This window comes from Silurus meridionalis, chromosome 1, assembly GCF_014805685.1.
Source record: "Silurus meridionalis isolate SWU-2019-XX chromosome 1, ASM1480568v1, whole genome shotgun sequence".
NCBI classification, from domain to species: Eukaryota; Metazoa; Chordata; class Actinopteri; order Siluriformes; family Siluridae; genus Silurus; species Silurus meridionalis.
The window spans coordinates 18,252,557-18,270,392 of record NC_060884.1 but is presented as its reverse complement, the minus strand read 5'-3'; the positions used below and the strand labels follow the sequence as shown (position 1 = coordinate 18,270,392).

General features: G+C 37.0%; 1 protein-coding gene across 9 annotated transcripts; it reads right to left on the bottom strand.

Annotated features, from left to right (window-relative positions):
- Positions 1-31: 31 nt before the first annotated feature.
- Positions 32-10,407, bottom strand: LOC124387143 (solute carrier family 41 member 1-like). Of its 9 annotated transcripts, none has more exons than XM_046851330.1 (10): positions 9,339-10,407; positions 9,084-9,191; positions 8,566-8,637; positions 8,306-8,450; positions 8,041-8,187; positions 6,743-6,887; positions 5,924-6,003; positions 3,529-3,663; positions 3,262-3,410; positions 32-1,739 (listed from the first exon to the last, which is right to left on the bottom strand). In XM_046851330.1, the coding sequence occupies exons 1-10, from the start codon at positions 9,459-9,461 to the stop codon at positions 1,590-1,592; spliced, it is 1,254 nt and encodes a 417-aa protein (XP_046707286.1). In that variant the 5' UTR covers positions 9,462-10,407; the 3' UTR covers positions 32-1,589. The 9 variants fall into 9 exon arrangements, with proteins under 9 accessions (XP_046707286.1, XP_046707247.1, XP_046707256.1 ...); XM_046851291.1 differs by having other exon boundaries at positions 9,347-10,407; XM_046851300.1 differs by having other exon boundaries at positions 3,262-3,407; positions 9,347-10,407.
- Between the last annotated feature and the right edge of the window lie 7,429 nt (positions 10,408-17,836).

The following is a 17,836-nucleotide window of genomic DNA, read 5'->3' as shown; positions in this document are numbered from 1 at the left end:
GGATTGATGTGTTTGTACAGAGCAGGATCTGGAGCAGGATCTGGGGTTTGTCCTTGGTGAGCATGTTTTTTCCTTGTGTGTGCTCTATTTTTCTCCCTCCTTCCTTGTGTGTGCTCTATTTTCTCCCTCCTTCCAAAACCACACCAGCAAGTGAATTGGCTATTCTAAATCCCTCCTAGGTGTGAGGGTGTGTGATGTCCTATACAGGATGTGTTGTAACCTTGCACCCTGCGTATTCCAAACTGGCTTCACTAGCACCAGTATGTTGTTACAGACAGCAAAATAACGGTTCAATTGTTCTAAATGACAGTAGGATCAGGATCATTTTTAGGAGTTTTAAAAAAACAAAAAAACCTGAGGCAGATTCCAGGCTGGATTTAAAAACTGAAGTTAAGCAGTGCAATATATATCAGTGCAGCTGTTGGCTATGATTTGTAGAATAATACAAAGCCAGCTGAGCTCATGATTAGTTTGAATACCATTTCAGCACACTTAAGAGAGTTAATACTGCTTTTATTGGATGGCTACACTGCAAGGCTCTGCCTTTTAAACTGTGGAAGACACTGCAGCATATTAGACAAACACAATCAAGTATAAAATATGCAACAATATCACTTCATTTGCATAGTCCATAAAGGGCAAATTCATTTGTACAATAAATAACTACATCATAGTGCACAGAAATACAACAGCTTTTCAAATTATATGGTAAATACTAAAGGCCACATTCATTACAAACATTTTGCATAATGTAAAATGTTGCATTGTCTTAACAGAAATTAAAATTGGCTTCACCCTCACAATAATGTAGTGCTTATGTTCTATATAAGAACTGTAATGACACATAATAAAGCATCTATTTTGCTCACACCATAGCCCGGTACTATTAGTTTACATGTAAGACATGTTAATAACACCATAAGATACTTTTATTGTCTTTATTACATAGTGAAACAACTATGTCACTTTTGTGATTCATTTGCGTAAATGACCACCATGAAATACAGCATATGACAGTGATACAATGCAGGACATTGACAATCTTCTTCTAATTGGATATAAAATAATACATTCGAACATGTTCATGTAAAACATCGACGACCAGCTTTAATTAGTTCTTAATTATTTGGCAGCCAGAGTTTCTTAATTATAAAATGTATTAATTCCCTAGACCCCTTTAATTAATTAATATGAGTATAATAATTAATATTTATTTTAGGGGAATAAAATACAAATAGAATTCTATTCCTGTATAGTTTCCCTAATAAATTTAGCTCTGGTATTCTGCCCTCATTTTGTAAAGAAGATACAAACCTTTAACACTGGACTGTATAAATGCCATGTGCCATTTTTTTACTCATGTAGGAGTAATTTGTGTATTTAGGCACCTAGAAATTTCCAGTAATTAACTATGAAACAAAATAATAGTACTGAAATGAAATTCTACATAAAAAAATCAAAAAATGGTCTATGAGAAGGAAAAATTGAACCAATGATATCATATTAAAAACTTGTATCTTTTTTTTTTGTTTCTCTTTAACTTGCATTCGCATATCATAATAGAATCATATCAGGGAACCGATCTGATCTCAGGTTATTCTGAAAGTAAGAGCAAGGAGGCTTGTGCCCAGCAAATCCCCCAGTGCAGTCAGGTAGGGGATGGAGTAATTATCAGGGTCCAGACCATGTCTCCAGACCAGCCACACCAACACATCTGCCACGTACAGCAGTATTATTACCTAGAGTGAGAGGGAATGAGACAGAGGAGAGCTGTGTTGCTACAAGTCCCTAGTTTGCACATGGCTCAAATTTGAAGTTGGATGTGAGCCTTAGTAATAATAACAACTTTTCTCTTTACTTCTGGTATATTACACACTGAATAGCATATACTACATGCAAAAAAAAAAGAGCAAAGAGCAAAGTGTAAAAATGGCAAAATGCAAAACTAATAGACTTAACCACAAATTATGAATCAGGATATTGGCTACAATTAAACAAATCATGTAACAAATTCTACTTTCCTGATCAGTTATTTGTTGTTAAACTTTTAAAAGCATTTGGGGTAAAATGTTTAGCGCAGAAATGTATATATACAAATAATTATTACACTTCCCTCATTTTTATTTGTAACCCCCCCGTCAAAGTTTGAAAATCTGACTGAAAGCCACGTTCCTAACTGGGTTTGATGTTCATCCAAAAGGATCAACTGTCCTGACACCGTTGAATGTTATTACAGCTTGAAGATGCGGCCACAGTTCTTAGCTAAGCTATGCCCTGTTGTCAATTTGGATAAAAACATTTCCCCATTGTCTCCACAGTTTGATCTTTGCTCAATGTATAATGGAATAATTCTAAGTCCCTCTGGATAAGGGCATCTGCTAACCGCTATAAATATAAATGGTAAACTTGTAAACCTGCCATTTGCATTTAAAATTGTTCCATGACTAGAGAACTAGCCCTTGTTGGGAAGTGTTAGCTTGCTGGTTAAGATGTTGGACTTGAAATCCCATCACCATCAATCTGACACTGTTGTGCCCTTGAGCAAGGTGCTTAACTGCTCTATGATATAAATGATATCCAAAATGCTGAAAATGTAAATAATCTTGCCAATTTCAAGCCCGAACATATCACATCGAAACAACTCAGGAGATTAGGGAAAGACACATGCTTCTTATGAGCATATGAAGCCAACCTCTTCATCTTTTTTAAACTCTTACTCATGCTGAGACACAGAGCAGCATAACAAACTTCAGCTAATGCCACTATGATTAACAAGGAAGAGAGAGAATAACATCCCTCCCAACCTGAGTGCACAGACAGGTTTTCTTTATTAACTAGGAATTTAAGGCTGCAGACAGCACTAAATAGTTTTTTAAGACACATGATAACAAGTGGAAAAAACTATTAAGTCAATATTTTTGTGTATCTAACCGGGTTGCACTGTGGCAAAAAATACAATTTATAAGGAAATCAAAGAAAATAATATTTTAATATTTTGATACAACCTAAAGTATGTATAACAAGCTGTTTTGATATGATGATGTTCTGAAATCCTAAATTAGCTAGAACATTAATTATTCTTTTCGATTTTTGAACCAAAAAAAAAAAGCAAAAGTAGACACAAATCATGGAAAAGACAAATATCAATGAAGTGTTTTTTTAAACAAAGAAAAACAACTTTCTCAGTAACCATTGCAATGTATTTCAAAAATTGGGAATCAATTAATTGATTGTGTGTATAAAGGTTTGTGTACGCCAGACCTGCAGTAATGCAGCACACAGGTAGCAGCAGATGAAAGCAGGTGTCATGGCAGTGTGTCCACCCTGGAGCAGCTGAACAGTGTAAAGGAAGAGCAGGTGACCTGGAACCACCAGCAGCAACAGAACTCTAGCAGATCTGGAGTTTACTGCTAAACAAAGATGAAGCTTCAAACAATGGGTATCTTTAAATAGAAAATCAAGTTTCTTGACTTTAATCTGTGATTGGTAGCTTGTAAATAAACCCTGGGTTTTTGACTGGCCTCTAACCTGAGGAGCAGAAAGTCCTTCTGGGATGAGGGCAGCGTGTTTTAATGTGTTGAAATGTGACTCCAGGAACACTAATGCAGTGCAAGTAGGTGGAGATGCGGCTAGCCTGAATCCCAACCAGGTTCCCACCTACACCTAAGACAGAGAAAACAATAAATCCTAAAATTATTCTATTGATGTTAAATAATTTGGTAAAGAAAACTAGAAAACTTGGAGTCAGAGCACAGGTGCATCCATGATATAGCCCCACTTGAGCAGAGAGGGTTAAAAGCATTGCTCAGGAGCCCAATAGTGGCAGCTTGGTTTGAACCCCTGACATTCTTAACAATAACCCAGAGCCTTGAGCCATTAATGCCAAATGCCATGATGCAACCTTGTTGAACACTTCTGGGAAGAGTTGGAATGCTGACTGTACCCCAGGCCTCCTCACCATACACTGGATAGCAACTGACTGTGTAAACACCCATATGGGTGAATGAGTACAGATCTTCTCAATCACATTTTAAAATCTAATAAATTATTTTATTCTCATAAGAATGGAGATTATTATGAGAGGCAGCAAAAGCAAATGGGAACGAAATGTGAATTGGGAAATTCAGAGACCACACAAATTATAGCCAGGAGTCTACAAATTTTTGTCCATTTTGTGTATTTAGTTTTTTTCCTGAACCAATACACATGCCCTAAATAAAGTACTATATAACAAGCCTTCAGTTGGTATTTGTGTGTTCAAGCAGAAAAAAAATACAAAATACGCAGGTTTTAAGTAGGTTAGAATTACACAGAGTAGGCACATTGGAATTGCAAGGTTAATATCCAGTGTTTATTATCCTAACCCTAACCCTAACCCTAACCTAACCCTAGGAAATTAAGCTCAAATAAAGTGAATCATTATAAAGTAAAAAAGAAAAACCAAGGTAATATTTTTACATGATTGTTTACTTCTTTCATATTATAGTTTTCAGCAATGGCATTTTGTACAGGCTTCAACTGGCACAAAAAATATTAACACTGAATTATTTCCATATAGGAGGAACTAAAAAGGAAAATTCAGTGTGTGCGATTGAGAATGAAAAATAAAATAAGTAAATAGATAAGAAATGGAAAGTGAGGGTCAGAAAAATGACAGAGGCAAGGCAATGAGTTTGATGAGTGAAAAAGAGGAAGTAATGTAAAGAAAGATTACATGGTGAAAATAAATTGGCAAGCAAGCGTTAAATTCCACTAATATATCTTTTAGATAATTGTTTTTCTAAATAGCTTAATTCTTTATATTTGTACTTATTTAAGATAATATTATTCTGATAAATATGTGGAGTTCAAGTATTTAGTAGTACGACCAAGCTTAATTTATACCAAAATTATTAAAGAATTTTTGAAATTCGTATTTAGTATATTAAGAAATAAGCTTGATACAAAGGATATACTGTACAGCTAGTACATAAATGTTTATTTTTATTCATAAAATGAATTTTTGCTTTTGCTACAAAAAAGCAGGTTGGAAGGATAATAAAGAGAGAGACAAAGCCATTTGCATATTATATAAGATATTATTATAGCATTATTTAAATCTCTTTTTCTTAAAGTTATATAGTTGTTTTAAACTAACAACATTATAATAACAATAAAGGGTAGGGGTTCCAAGCAAAAAAATTACACATGGTTAGTTCCATCAGTTATTCCATCAGTTATTCCATCAGTTATTCCATCAGTTAGTGGGAATAATAAAATATGCAAAGAAGTGTGTTTTTTTGATATCGGTAAATAAGAGTGTTGGGGTAGGGGGTGTTTGAAATATGGTAGTATATGGTTACAAGTAGAAGGAGGTTGAAAATTAACAACTAAAAATTAACAATTAATTCAGGGCCCAGAGGTTATAAAAAAAGCTTTAAAAGCAATTAAAAGCTTCTTGACTCTCTTGACTTGAGGTTGCAGTGTTTAGTGTTAAGAGAGGAGCAGAGACGTACTAGAGTTATTGATTCTTTAGGCTTGTGAAGACTCAGAAATAGAAAAGAGAGAGTGAAAAGAACATAAATTACCAAGATCAAATTACTGAACTATCATTTGGTAGTTCCAATGAGACACAATAACAAACTTGAAAACAACGTACCATAATAACCTTATACTTCAACACACTGTAAACTATATTGTACAATCAGATCATCATCTCCAGTTTATTTTGGTATCTAAGAATTACAGTAATCAAAATGTTAAGCTCTATCTAGTGTAATATTCTTTATAAATGTTAATAATAATCATCTTCATATATTTATAGTAGATTCTTAGTCGCAGCATTCAACCTTAATCATTTTTTTTCTATGACCAGGCTTTGCTTGGAAACTTTTCACTCATTACAAACATTTCCCACAATGCTTATGGGAAACAATTCACCTACCATTAATGATGGGTGTGAATACAGCCATGCCTTTAAAACGAGGATCACTGACAGTTTTATCCAGAATCAATCCTCCTGCACTGTGAACACACCAGACAGGGAAACATTTACATCGACAGACTGGGTTCTGATTCTTATAAGATCTGCACAGTTTTGGCAATGTGACAGTGACTTATGGATAATTTTGAGCCTCATTAGGCTTCTTATTATTAAGTCAAGTGTATTAAGTGATTAAACTAGAAGTCTCTCACACTTTACACTTTTCACCCTCTAGCACACTTTGGTCTTTCACACCTAATTGCATCCTTTATGATAGTGTTGGCTTCTTTGCTTTAATTTATTCAAGACTTGTTACATTTATTTCATTAAATAATGTGTAGTCCATGATCCATGTAGAAACACATGTTCATGTTAGTCGGTCTCTTTATATGTAAATTTACCCAAGCCCAGGAGTTCTGGTAAAAACCAAATACACTTTCATTTGTATAGCACATTAAACAATGGTCCCAAAGCTGCTTTACACAGATAAATAGGTAATAAAATATTAATTTATATGTTAGTGACTATAAGTTTATTACCTATAAGTTTATCCCTAATGATCAAGCCAGTAGTGAGAGTGGCAAGAAAAAACTTCCTGAGATGGTAAGTGGAAGAAAGCTTGATAGGAACCAGACTCAAAAGGGAACCCATCCTTATATGGGTGGCACCGAATGAATGCCGTATTTCTCCTAAAATCACCTATGAATGATTAACAAATATATTTGTTTTTCTAGCTTAAGAAGGATGCCCTTTTGTGAATTATTATTCAGAAATGGTTACCTGCTGATTAGCATAGCAATGATAACAGGCTGCCAGCCTGACTTGAGCACCTCTCTGATTGAAGGACTGTGGCGAGCAATGATCACCCAGAGAGGGATAAGCAAGAGGAACACTGCACATAGCAATAGAAGTAAAAACCACATCTCTGCAACAAGGGCACAGAAACATTAAATTGATGTTATAAATACAGTTACCAAACAGCTCAACCAGCACGGTTTATAATTGTAACACAGTTACAACACAATGTGTGGGGTGCTGTGTAAGCATGTCCTACTTCCTGTAATGTAAACACAGTTGTGAAAGTTTTTAAAACCCTGTAAAACTTCACTATTAACCAGTGTGTTGTAATACAATTGGTCGGACAGGCTAACACCCAATAATATTGTCATCCTTTGCTGCCCTCTAGTGGTAAATTAGAAGAAACACTGCACTTAGTAAAACACAGATTTGACATCTTAATACCTTAAAATTATATTATATGATTCTATTATTCACTATTATAAATTATTCATTAATTATTAAAAAATAACGAAATATGTTAGTGGTAGCGCATTTCTTAAAATGTTGGACTTTGTATCAGAAGGTTAAATCCCAATACCACCAAACTATGAATGCTGGGTCCCTGAGCAAGCTTATTAACCATCAATTGTTCAGTTGTATATAAATGTAAGTCATTCAGGATAAGGGTGTCAGCCAAATGCCATAAATGTAAAAATTTAGCAAATAAATAATGTAGTTCTGGACAATTGTAATGTGTTAATGTATTTAAAATTCTTTACCATTAGATGATATCACTTCTGACACTGCATCTTAATAAACATTACCCATATTCCCATTCAGGACTGGCATAGTGGCAAATAAATCATTTTACAAACCTACACCAGACAATGACTTCTATTTTTTTACATGCAGCAAAATAGACATTATTGGTTTTATATGTAAACAGAGATATCGCACCAAGTGGCAAGCACAAATCTTTTAATCAAATTTAGGAGCCTGTATTAAAATTTTTCAGCAAAACAACACCACAACAATAGTATAGAGAACCCTTGCAGTCATTAAACATACAGACTTTTGTAAGCAAAGTAATACAGTTCTCTACACCAGCTGTCTGATTGTCTGCTAGGTAGGTCAATAATATTCTTAGATATCAGGACACAGATTATTTTGGTCTATGGATGACTCAAACATACTATGATGCATTGTAGCAAAAAACATGTATAATTCCTTATTCTCTCTGATCCAACTGCCAAACCAAGGTGATGGTCCTGGAGGACAACAGGTGAATAAGCAGATACCTCTAAAGTGGAAAAAGAAGCTGCCAATTCCTGCTAGCAGTGAGAGGGTGATGAGGTCTCCAAGGCTAGCAACTATGGGGGTTGCTACATTATCAGGGTTAATACCGAACATTCGGGATCCAGTAATCACCCCTACCGTCAGCAAACCTGTATACACACATAAATTATGAAGACCTTTATAGAATTGCATGTTCTATGCAAGGTTTTCACATTCACTAAAAACCACTGCTAAGCTGACTTTCTAATAAGACCTAAATATTGGTACCCAAAGTGAGAGCAGAAATGAAGGCTGTGGTCACACTGCTAGTAGACAGTACAGCAGCCTGATGAAGGTCTACGTTGCCTCTAATGAAGCCCCCGAAACCTATGGCAGCTACCGCAGCCAGAAAACCCACCACTATGGCTTGCACCTTCCAGAGAGACAGCAGAACAGAGAGAGAAAGAGAGAAAGGCTATGTCAATCACAGATTCAATCATGAGTATAAGTACAAATATGTATTTGTATAAGTGTTTAGAGAGAAAGACCTGGACTAAAGCTAGATTGGTGTATACCATCAATGTCCGCTGCGTGGGATTGTCTAGCTGGCCGGTATTGGCCTGGATAAGGAGAAGACTTCCTAGTTAATTTACATAGCTTTTTATACCATTCAATATAAATAAATTAATTAATTAATGAATATTTATTTGATGTATTATGAGATTATTGTAAACAAATTAAATGAGATTATTTGTTTACAAATTTAACATTTCCTTATTCTATTGCCAAATAATTTTTAATCTTTTGAGACATATACTGTATTTTTAAAATTAGAAAAATCATCTGCCCAAGAAAACTATTTCTAGCTGGAAATTAGTCCAAATGTCTAGAAATTGGTCTAATAATTGTATGTCATTTATAGCAGCATAATGATGGGAAATACAAGATACATTAAGCTATATTTTAGATAATCTCAATCTAAATAATAATAATAATAATAATTATTATTATTGTTATTATTAAATCAGTAATATTTTTCATGTGCTGTGTATGAGTTTGTGCTCACTGCTGTGGATAGTCTGGATGCTAAAGTCATCTCCAGATTTCCCTTTAAACCCACTAGCGCAGGAACCAATATAAACACTTCAGAGATTTCTTTAAACATTTCCCAGTGCTGAAATAAACAAAGAACAAGAATCAGTGCAAAAACTGTAATGAATAAAAAGAAGAATTAAATGATTCAACCAATAGTTGAACACACACACACACACACACACACAAACACACACACACACACACACACACACACACACACACTCACAGACGTACTGTATTTCTGATCATTCCAGCAGCCACGCGACTGAAGCCTGCCAGAAGGTACGGCAGCAGCACATGAGAAGCAATTTGTTTGGAACTCTCTGGAAGGCAGCCACTGGCTGAACATGTCAGCTTACAGGTGAAATCTCTCAGCTTATTTCCTACAAGTATCAGCTCCAGTTCCAGATGCACAATTACCATCAAAAATTCAGAAACGCCTCTCATCTAGAAGCTGACACAGAGTACATGGTGCATAGCACTGGGTCCTTTAGTTCACTCTGATCTTTATGAAAAATAATTCTAGAAGCATGAAATGTGGAGCACTGTGCAGTCATATGGAATGACAGAAACGTCTTTCGCTGGTGGTATATTTTCCATGATCAACAAGAATTTGGTGGATTTCCAAAAAAAAGCTATCCACAAGCTGAAGATGAGATGATACACACTTGTTGATTCCCCCTTTACTCTTTTTTTTCTTTCTTCTGCTTAGCCATTTCCCATCACTTCCTGTGTCAATGTCATCATATTTGAAGGGCAAATTTGGTCCTGATCCAGAGGGATCATATCCATACAAATAAATATGCATTTCTAAACTTAAAAATGTCTCTCTCTCACTCTCTCTGTCGCTCTGTCTTTCTCATACATGCATGCACACACACACACACACACACACACACACACACACACACACACACACACACACACACAATCTTACACTTCACTCCTAAGCAGCCCTGCTACAGAAGGACTCCTGTAGAAGCCGCTGCGCTGTCTGATTCTAAAGAGCATTCTGGTGCGCTGAGAGAGAGAGACCCAGAAGGCAGCCAGCTTCTTCTCTGATGAGTGTGTTCTCCGTTGCTCAGCGGTCACATTCTGCAGCAGCAGGTCTCCCCTCATCATTTCTCAGACAGACACCAGGTGCAGGCAGCTCACAATCCTGCAGATTTTTTAAATCAGGCTTCTTCTCAAGCAGTGTGTTCATTTAATGTCTTTGCCTCTGCAGAGTGAGCATCCTGTGATCAGTGCAGCCTGTTTTGTGGGATAGTCGTGAGTCCTAAAGTGACGCAGGTTCGAGAATGCTGGGTGGTTTGTCCTCCAGAGACTCTCTCTCTCTCTCTCTCTCTCTCTCTCTCTCTCTCTCTCTCTCTCTCTCTCTAGTGAGTGGGGGAGAGAAAAGCTAATTGCAGGCTCTTTCTTATTCTAATTTATTTCTGCTTACTCTATTAAGAGCAGCCCCTTGTCCCCTTTCTAATCATTTTAATGTCTTTGTGTTCTTCCCTCATCTCCTCTTTTCACTGCAGACAGGTGTAAAACTACACATACAGACATACATTTGCATCACTTCATATTGCATATCCTGCACCCTCTAGACCTTACTTCCACTGGCCACATAGACTTTCCTTTGTTAAATAATAAAAATGCTTGTCCTCTGCCTCATAAATTCAGAGGACAACCAGAGGACAGCCAGTGAGTCAGCAGATATGTGACTGAGTCATGAGGTATATGGGCCAATAACTGACAGGCTTCTCTCCTCCTCTGCAGACATGATGCTGCTGTGACAAGTTTATTTTTACTGTAGAGAAACTGTGTATCTGAGAAAGGCAAATTGAATGCAATAGGAGTTGACATGTTTTAAACTTATATTATAAGATTATATTGCAAACAGGATTACAACAGTGATGTACCTAAGCAGCCCATTCTTTCCCCAACTACACTCCAGCATGCACACAGTACTGTAAGTAGCTATTTAATTGTCTTTATACAGTATCGCACATATTTCAATCATATACTCATCAATACATTCAGGCAAGTGCCACTCTACATTTATATAGCAGCAAATACTTGATTTGTTTAGACCAAATCTCTGTTATCACATTCTTTAAAAACCCTCTTTAGAATATCTGACTGATTAAATCTGAAGCCTGGAGTTAGCATAATTTATTTTAAAGTATAACCTTTAGGTGTTATTTCATTTTGAGAGCTAGGTCTTGTGTTTATGTCTACAGGAAAGGGATATGTAGACATCAAGAGGTAATGCAGGTTCTTTAATGTTCGCAGCAAGATAATAAAAATCTTCAAACAGTGGCATTAGAGCTTAAGATAAAGAAAAAACCCAATTAACTGTCCAAGTGGGCTTGGTCATGATCTGTTCTCTAGACTTTTTTAGATGGTGATAAAACGGCGTACACTCAATAACCTCACAGTCATTTAAGACAGCATCCCCTCTATACCCAACTAGTTAAGCAGAATACAGTTGTGTTCAAAATTATTCAACCCCCACTGAAATTGATTGTTTTGGTCGGTTTGACATTGATTATGATCATTCAGTCATCCTGCTTACAATTAAATCAAAGAGGCACGTGTAGGTCAGACAAATATAACATAACATTTATAATGAAATAACCACAAATGTCTTTTCTGAGCTCACATCATTATCAGTTTTATTCAACCCCCAAGTGACATTCAATCTTAGTACTTAGTACAACATCCTTTTACAGTTATAACAGCTTTTAAACGTGAAGCATAGCTTGACACAAGTGTCTTGCAGCGATCTACGGGTATCTTTGCCCATTCATCATGGGCAAAAGCCTCCAGTTCAGTCACATTCTTAGGCTTGTGCACTGCAACTGCTTTCTTTAAGTCCCATCAGAGGTTCTCAATCGGATTTAAGTCTAGTGACTGCGATGGCCACTTCAAAATGTTCCAGCCTTTAATCTGCAACCATGCTCTAGTGGACTTAGAGGTATGCTTGGGATCATTGTCCTGTTGAAAGGTCCAACGCCTTCCAAGCCTCAGGTTTGTGACGGACTGCATCACATTGTCATCCAATATCTCCTGGTACTGAAGAGAATTCATGGTACCTTGCACACGCTGAAGCTTCCCAGTACCTGCAGAAGCAAAACAGCCCCAAAGCATGATTGACCCCCCACCATGCTTCACAGTAGGCAAGGTGTTCTTTTCTTCATAGGCCTTGTTCTTCCTCCTCCAAACATAGCGTTGATCCATGGGCCCAAACAGTTCTAATTTTGTTTCATCAGTCCACAGAACACTATCCCAAAACTTCTGTGGTTTGTCCACATGACTTTTGGCATACTGCAGTCGACTCTTCTTATTCTTTGGGGACAGCAAGGTGCGCCTGGGAGTTCTGGCATGGAGGCCTTCATTACGCAGGGTGCGCTGTATTGTCTGAGCAGAAACTTCAGTACCCACATCTGACAAATCTTTTCTCAGTTCCTCAGCAGTCACACGGGACTTTTCTCCACTCTACGCTCAGGTAGCGCACAGCAGTCGAAGTCAGCATCTTCTTTCTGCCACGACCAGGTAGCGTTTCAACAGTGCCCTTTGCCTTGAATTTGCGAATGATGCTTCCTATGGTGTCTCTTGGTATGTTTAACATCTTTGCAATCTTCTTATAGCCATTGCCCTTCCTGTGAAGAGTAATCACCTGTTCTCTTGTCTTCCTGGACCATTCTCTTGACCTCACCATGTTTGTAACCACACCAGTAAATGTCTAGAAGGAGCTGAGTATCACAGTCATTTTAAAGCTGCCTAATTGGTGCTTATTAGGCTTTATTGCTGCTCCCTGATATCCACAGGTGTTTTTAATACCTGATTGAAAACACTTCATTGAACCTCTGTTCTTCAGAGTGGTAGTCTTTAAGGGGTTGAATAATTATGTCAATGAAGAATTCACAAAAGAAACATTTACTACTGTATTACAAAACTAATTGATGTCATTTTAGTTGCATATGGTTCTTTAAGAAGTCCTTGTAGGATTTCATTCTGAATACAATTACAAATGTACACTAAATTCCCTAAAACCATTTACAGCATTGGGGGTTGAATAATTTTGAACATAACTGTAGTTCCTTTAGCAGAATACACATCTGCTCTGCTGTAAAAACAAATGGTGCCGGACGTTATTTGAACTAACAGCTCATCTCTGTGCTGGAACATTATTTTGTCTTAAGATAAACTTATTGAACCATAGTCCACTATTCATATATAAGGACTGCTATTTTAATTCTATTCATATTCATTCTTTACTCTACCTGTTCAATTTAATTCTGTGTACAATGTTTCCACTGTTGACAATGATTGCACATTCATTTAATTCGACATCTGCTGCTTATTTGTACAATGTTTACACCCAGGTTCTTATCTTATACACTGAAAAGTCTTGGTGCAGAGATTGGACCAAGCTGGTTAAAACTGGGTGTTGAAGATATCTTAATTGGCTTAAAGTTATTTTAGAAAAAAGAGCAGTTGGTGGTGGTACCAGAAATGCTGTTGTATTTATCCTGATCCGCCTTGCCTGTGTTTTGTTAACTGGTCAGACCAACTATATAATTGTGTCTTTCAAGTTGTATACTAAAAATGCTACAGAGGGGACTATTACATGTTAATCGTGATGTACATTGTAACTGTGAATGAAAATGGTCTATTAGATGCTTGTCTAACATATCAGTGTTAGATGGGTTCTCTGTATTTTGCATGCTAAACAAATGAACAAGCTGTAATAGAAGTAAATTGTATGTTATTTGGCTGTTGATCCACACACACACAAAAAAAAATCTGACAATAGGGTCACAGTAGACTGGGCCACATGTCAGGGTGACCGTGACACCTAGTGCTGTAGAACAACATTTACATGCTTGTGTGTTGTTTTTACATAGTTAAACTAAGCATTTGTAAGTAAGTAAGAAAGAAAGAAAGAAAGAAAGAAAGAAAGAAAGAAAGAAAGAAAGACAGATAGACAGATAGATAGAACTTGAGCACATATACAATATAAGCACTAACCTGTATTTCATCCAGCACCATTCCAGCAGTTACTGTTCCTAGTCCAGCAAGCCAGAAAGGAATCAGCACCTGCTGAAAAATGATTAAAGAGGACTCTGCCGGCATTTGGCCCACCTTGACATCAACACATTTTTCACATCCACTTATTTCAAATGCTTCAAAGCCTCAACCAACTGTATATTAAATTCAGGTTGTCGTAGATTTCAGGTAGACAGATACCATTCTTCCAAGATTCTTCTAAAGTTTACAACCATGTAGAGAATTTGATCATATAGATTAGATAAATGCTCAGCTTTTTCTCCCACTGTGTCTTCTTTAGTAATCCCAGAATCCAAATCCAGTTTGGACACTAAAACACCCTTTGCCTGTGTGAACTGGACAGCAGCCTTGTGATCCACTGGGAAGAGCTTTGCAGTGACCCGTCCTTTTTCAAACTCACTGGCCAACAATCCTTTTGGCACAATGTATATATCAGAGCTTATGGACATTACGAAGAAAAATTAATAAAAAGATAACATCAGTAATATTAATTTACAGTTACACACACTTAAACTAAACTAACTATACATCCTTTTTTTTCTCGAACATTTATCTTTTAATAAAGTTAATAAACAAACTATTGTCATTCTATCAAATGCAGTAGGAAAAATTATTGCCAATTTTCCAAAATAATATTATTTTGAAGACCAATAAAAATCTGGGACTTCCTGTGACCTGCACATTCTAAATAAGAGGGTTCACCAGATATTAATATTAAGGTAATCATTATCAAAAAAAGAAACAAGTTTTTTTTAGAATATTGCCCTACATTAGAGAAGCATAACATCATTACCTAAAAGCAACTTAAGAATAAAAATTGCAAGAAAGAAAACTTCATAAGTATTAAGTTTTTTTTTTTTTATCCAAATTCTAATTGTATTCAAAAAGTTATATCCAATTCTGCTTGTTTTTATGAAGTGTAAAAATGCACACATTGCAGTTTTTTTCCTCTTGTAGTACATTTACATTTATTAATTTGTTAGGCTCAGGAGTGTGACAAAATATGATTCAAGGAAACAGCTGATTACCGTAATTTCCAGGACTATTAAGCGCACATATACAGTTGTGTTCAAAATTATTCAACCCCCAATGCTGTAAATGGTTTTAGGGAATTTAGTGTACATTTGTAATTGTATTCAGAATGAAATCCTACAAGGACTTCTTAAAGAAAAATATGCAACTAAAATGACATCAATTAGTTTTGTAATACAGTAGTAAATGTTTCTTTTGTGAATTCTTCATTGACATAATTATTCAACCCCCAAGTGACATTCAATCTTAGTACTTAGTACAACATCCTTTTACAGTTATAACAGCTTTTAAACGTGAAGCATAGCTTGACACAAGTGTCTTGCAGCGATCTACGGGTATCTTCGCCCATTCATCATGGGCAAAAGCCTCCAGTTCAGTCACATTCTTAGGCTTGCGCACTGCAACTGCTTTCTTTAAGTCCCACCAGAGGTTCTCAATCGGATTTAAGTCTGGTGACTGCGATGGCCACTTCAAAATGTTCCAGCCTTTAATCTGCAACCATGCTCTAGTGGACTTGGAGGTATGCTTGGGATCATTGTCCTGTTGAAAGGTCCAACGTCTTCCAAGCCTCAGGTTTGTGACGGACTGCATCACATTGTCATCCAATATCTCCTGGTACTGAAGAGAATTCATGGTACCTTGCACACGCTGAAGCTTCCCAGTACCTGCAGAAGCAAAACAGCCCCAAAGCATGATTGACCCCCCGCCATGCTTCACAGTAGGCAAGGTGTTCTTTTCTTCATAGGCCTTGTTCTTCCTCCTCCAAACATAGCGTTGATCCATGGGCCCAAACAGTTCTAATTTTGTTTCATCAGTCCACAGAACACTATCCCAAAACTTCTGTGGTTTGTCCACATGACTTTTGGCATACTGCAGTCGACTCTTCTTATTCTTTGGGGACAGCAAGGGGGTGCGCCTGGGAGTTCTGGCATGGAGGCCTTCATTACGCAGGGTGCGCCGTATTGTCTGAGCAGAAACTTCAGTACCCACATCTGACAAATCTTTTCTCAGTTCCTCAGCAGTCACACAGGACTTTTTCCACTCACGCTTCAGGTAGCGCACAGCAGTCAAGTCAGCATCTTCTTTCTGCCACGACCAGGTAGCGTTTCAACAGTGCCCTTTGCCTTGAATTTGCGAATGATGCTTCCTATGGTGTCTCTTGGTATGTTTAACATCTTTGCAATCTTCTTATAGCCATTGCCCTTCCTGTGAAGAGTAATCACCTGTTCTCTTGTCTTCCTGGACCATTCTCTTGACCTCACCATGTTTGTAACCACTCCAGTAAATGTCTAGAAGGAGCTGAGTATCACAGTCATTTTAAAGCTGCCTAATTGGTGCTTATTAGGCTTTATTGCTGCTCCCTGATATCCACAGGTGTTTTCAATACCTGATTGAAAACACTTCATTGAACCTCTGTTCTTCAGAGTGGTAGTCTTTAAGGGGTTGAATAATTATGTCAATGAAGAATTCACAAAAGAAACATTTACTACTGTATTACAAAACTAATTGATGTCATTTTAGTTGCATATGGTTCTTTAAGAAGTCCTTGTAGGATTTCATTCTGAATACAATTACAAATGTACACTAAATTCCCTAAAACCATTTACAGCATTGGGGGTTGAATAATTTTGAACACAACTGTATAAGACGCACCCACTGAATTTGACAAAGATTTTTATTTTGAACATAAATAAGCCACACCTGTCTATAAGCCGCAGGTGTCTACATTGAAACTAATGAACTTCACACAGGCTTTACCGAAAGACAGTGTCTGTTACACAGTGTAACGGGTGAAATATGTTGTGGCTCCTTTAGGAGCAGAGCGGCATTTTGGGAATAGCCTGCCGCCGCATTTTTCCGGTATTACTGCATGTGTGCAAGACTGAGGATTATGTCCTTATTATTTTCTGATGCAAGTTTCTTTGACTAACCCGTAACGCTGTTGCCAAGAAAAATAAAAAAGCACGAGTTTTGGAAACCTGTCTGTGCTTATATGATTTCTGTTGCAACTGGAGTTAGCGAGCTCTCCCTTCACCCATACTCAACGCGTTACAACGACTTGTATCTAAACAGTAGCCTACCAAGAAAGTCATTGTTCACTGTCTTCCTCCTTCCTTTCACAACTATTTCTCTTGAGATTTTATCTTTTGTCATCGTTGTGCGTTTAAAAAACACCACTGGTGGAAGCTTTTCTCCCGATGCTGTGCAGCTCAGAACACAGGTGAAGTGCGTTTTTTCATGCCCAGTTGTTTTCAGCGTGAGTAGTCTGAGTGAGCGGCAGGTCAAACATCAGAGGAACCTCATCCATATTTATGATGTGGTGCGGGACGATTCAGTGGGAGCGCATCTGATTTAATATAAAGAGTTTTAATTGGTTCACCTGAACCCTTCGCAATTTCATTGGTCTAATATTATGGGGTTCAGTTTTTTGGCTTGAAGTTCAGGAAAACTCAGGAAAAACCCATAAATAAGCCGCTTCGTTGTTTAAGTCGCGGGGTTGGAACCGTGGGAAAAAAATAGCGGCTTATAGTCCGGAAAATACGGTAAGTATAAGACAGTAAAAATGTCACTTTGTACTAATAATAACAACAATTACAACAGTATCTTATCATAAAATCACCATACATGCGA

What these genes read in the sequence shown, in the direction of transcription:
- LOC124387143 (XM_046851291.1), bottom strand. Translation starts at nt 9,559, where the DNA reads ATGAGAGGCGTTTCTGAATTTTTGATGGTAATTGTGCATCTGGAACTG. An exon ending in CATTTCTGCTCTCACTTTGG is followed by an intron (nt 8,188 to 8,305) that starts GTACCAATATTT and finishes GTGTGTATACAG; the next exon opens with GTTTGCTGACGGTAGGGGTG. An exon ending in ATTGCTATGCTAATCAGCAG is followed by an intron (nt 6,004 to 6,742) that starts GTAACCATTTCT and finishes GTGTGTTCACAG; the next exon opens with TGCAGGAGGATTGATTCTGG.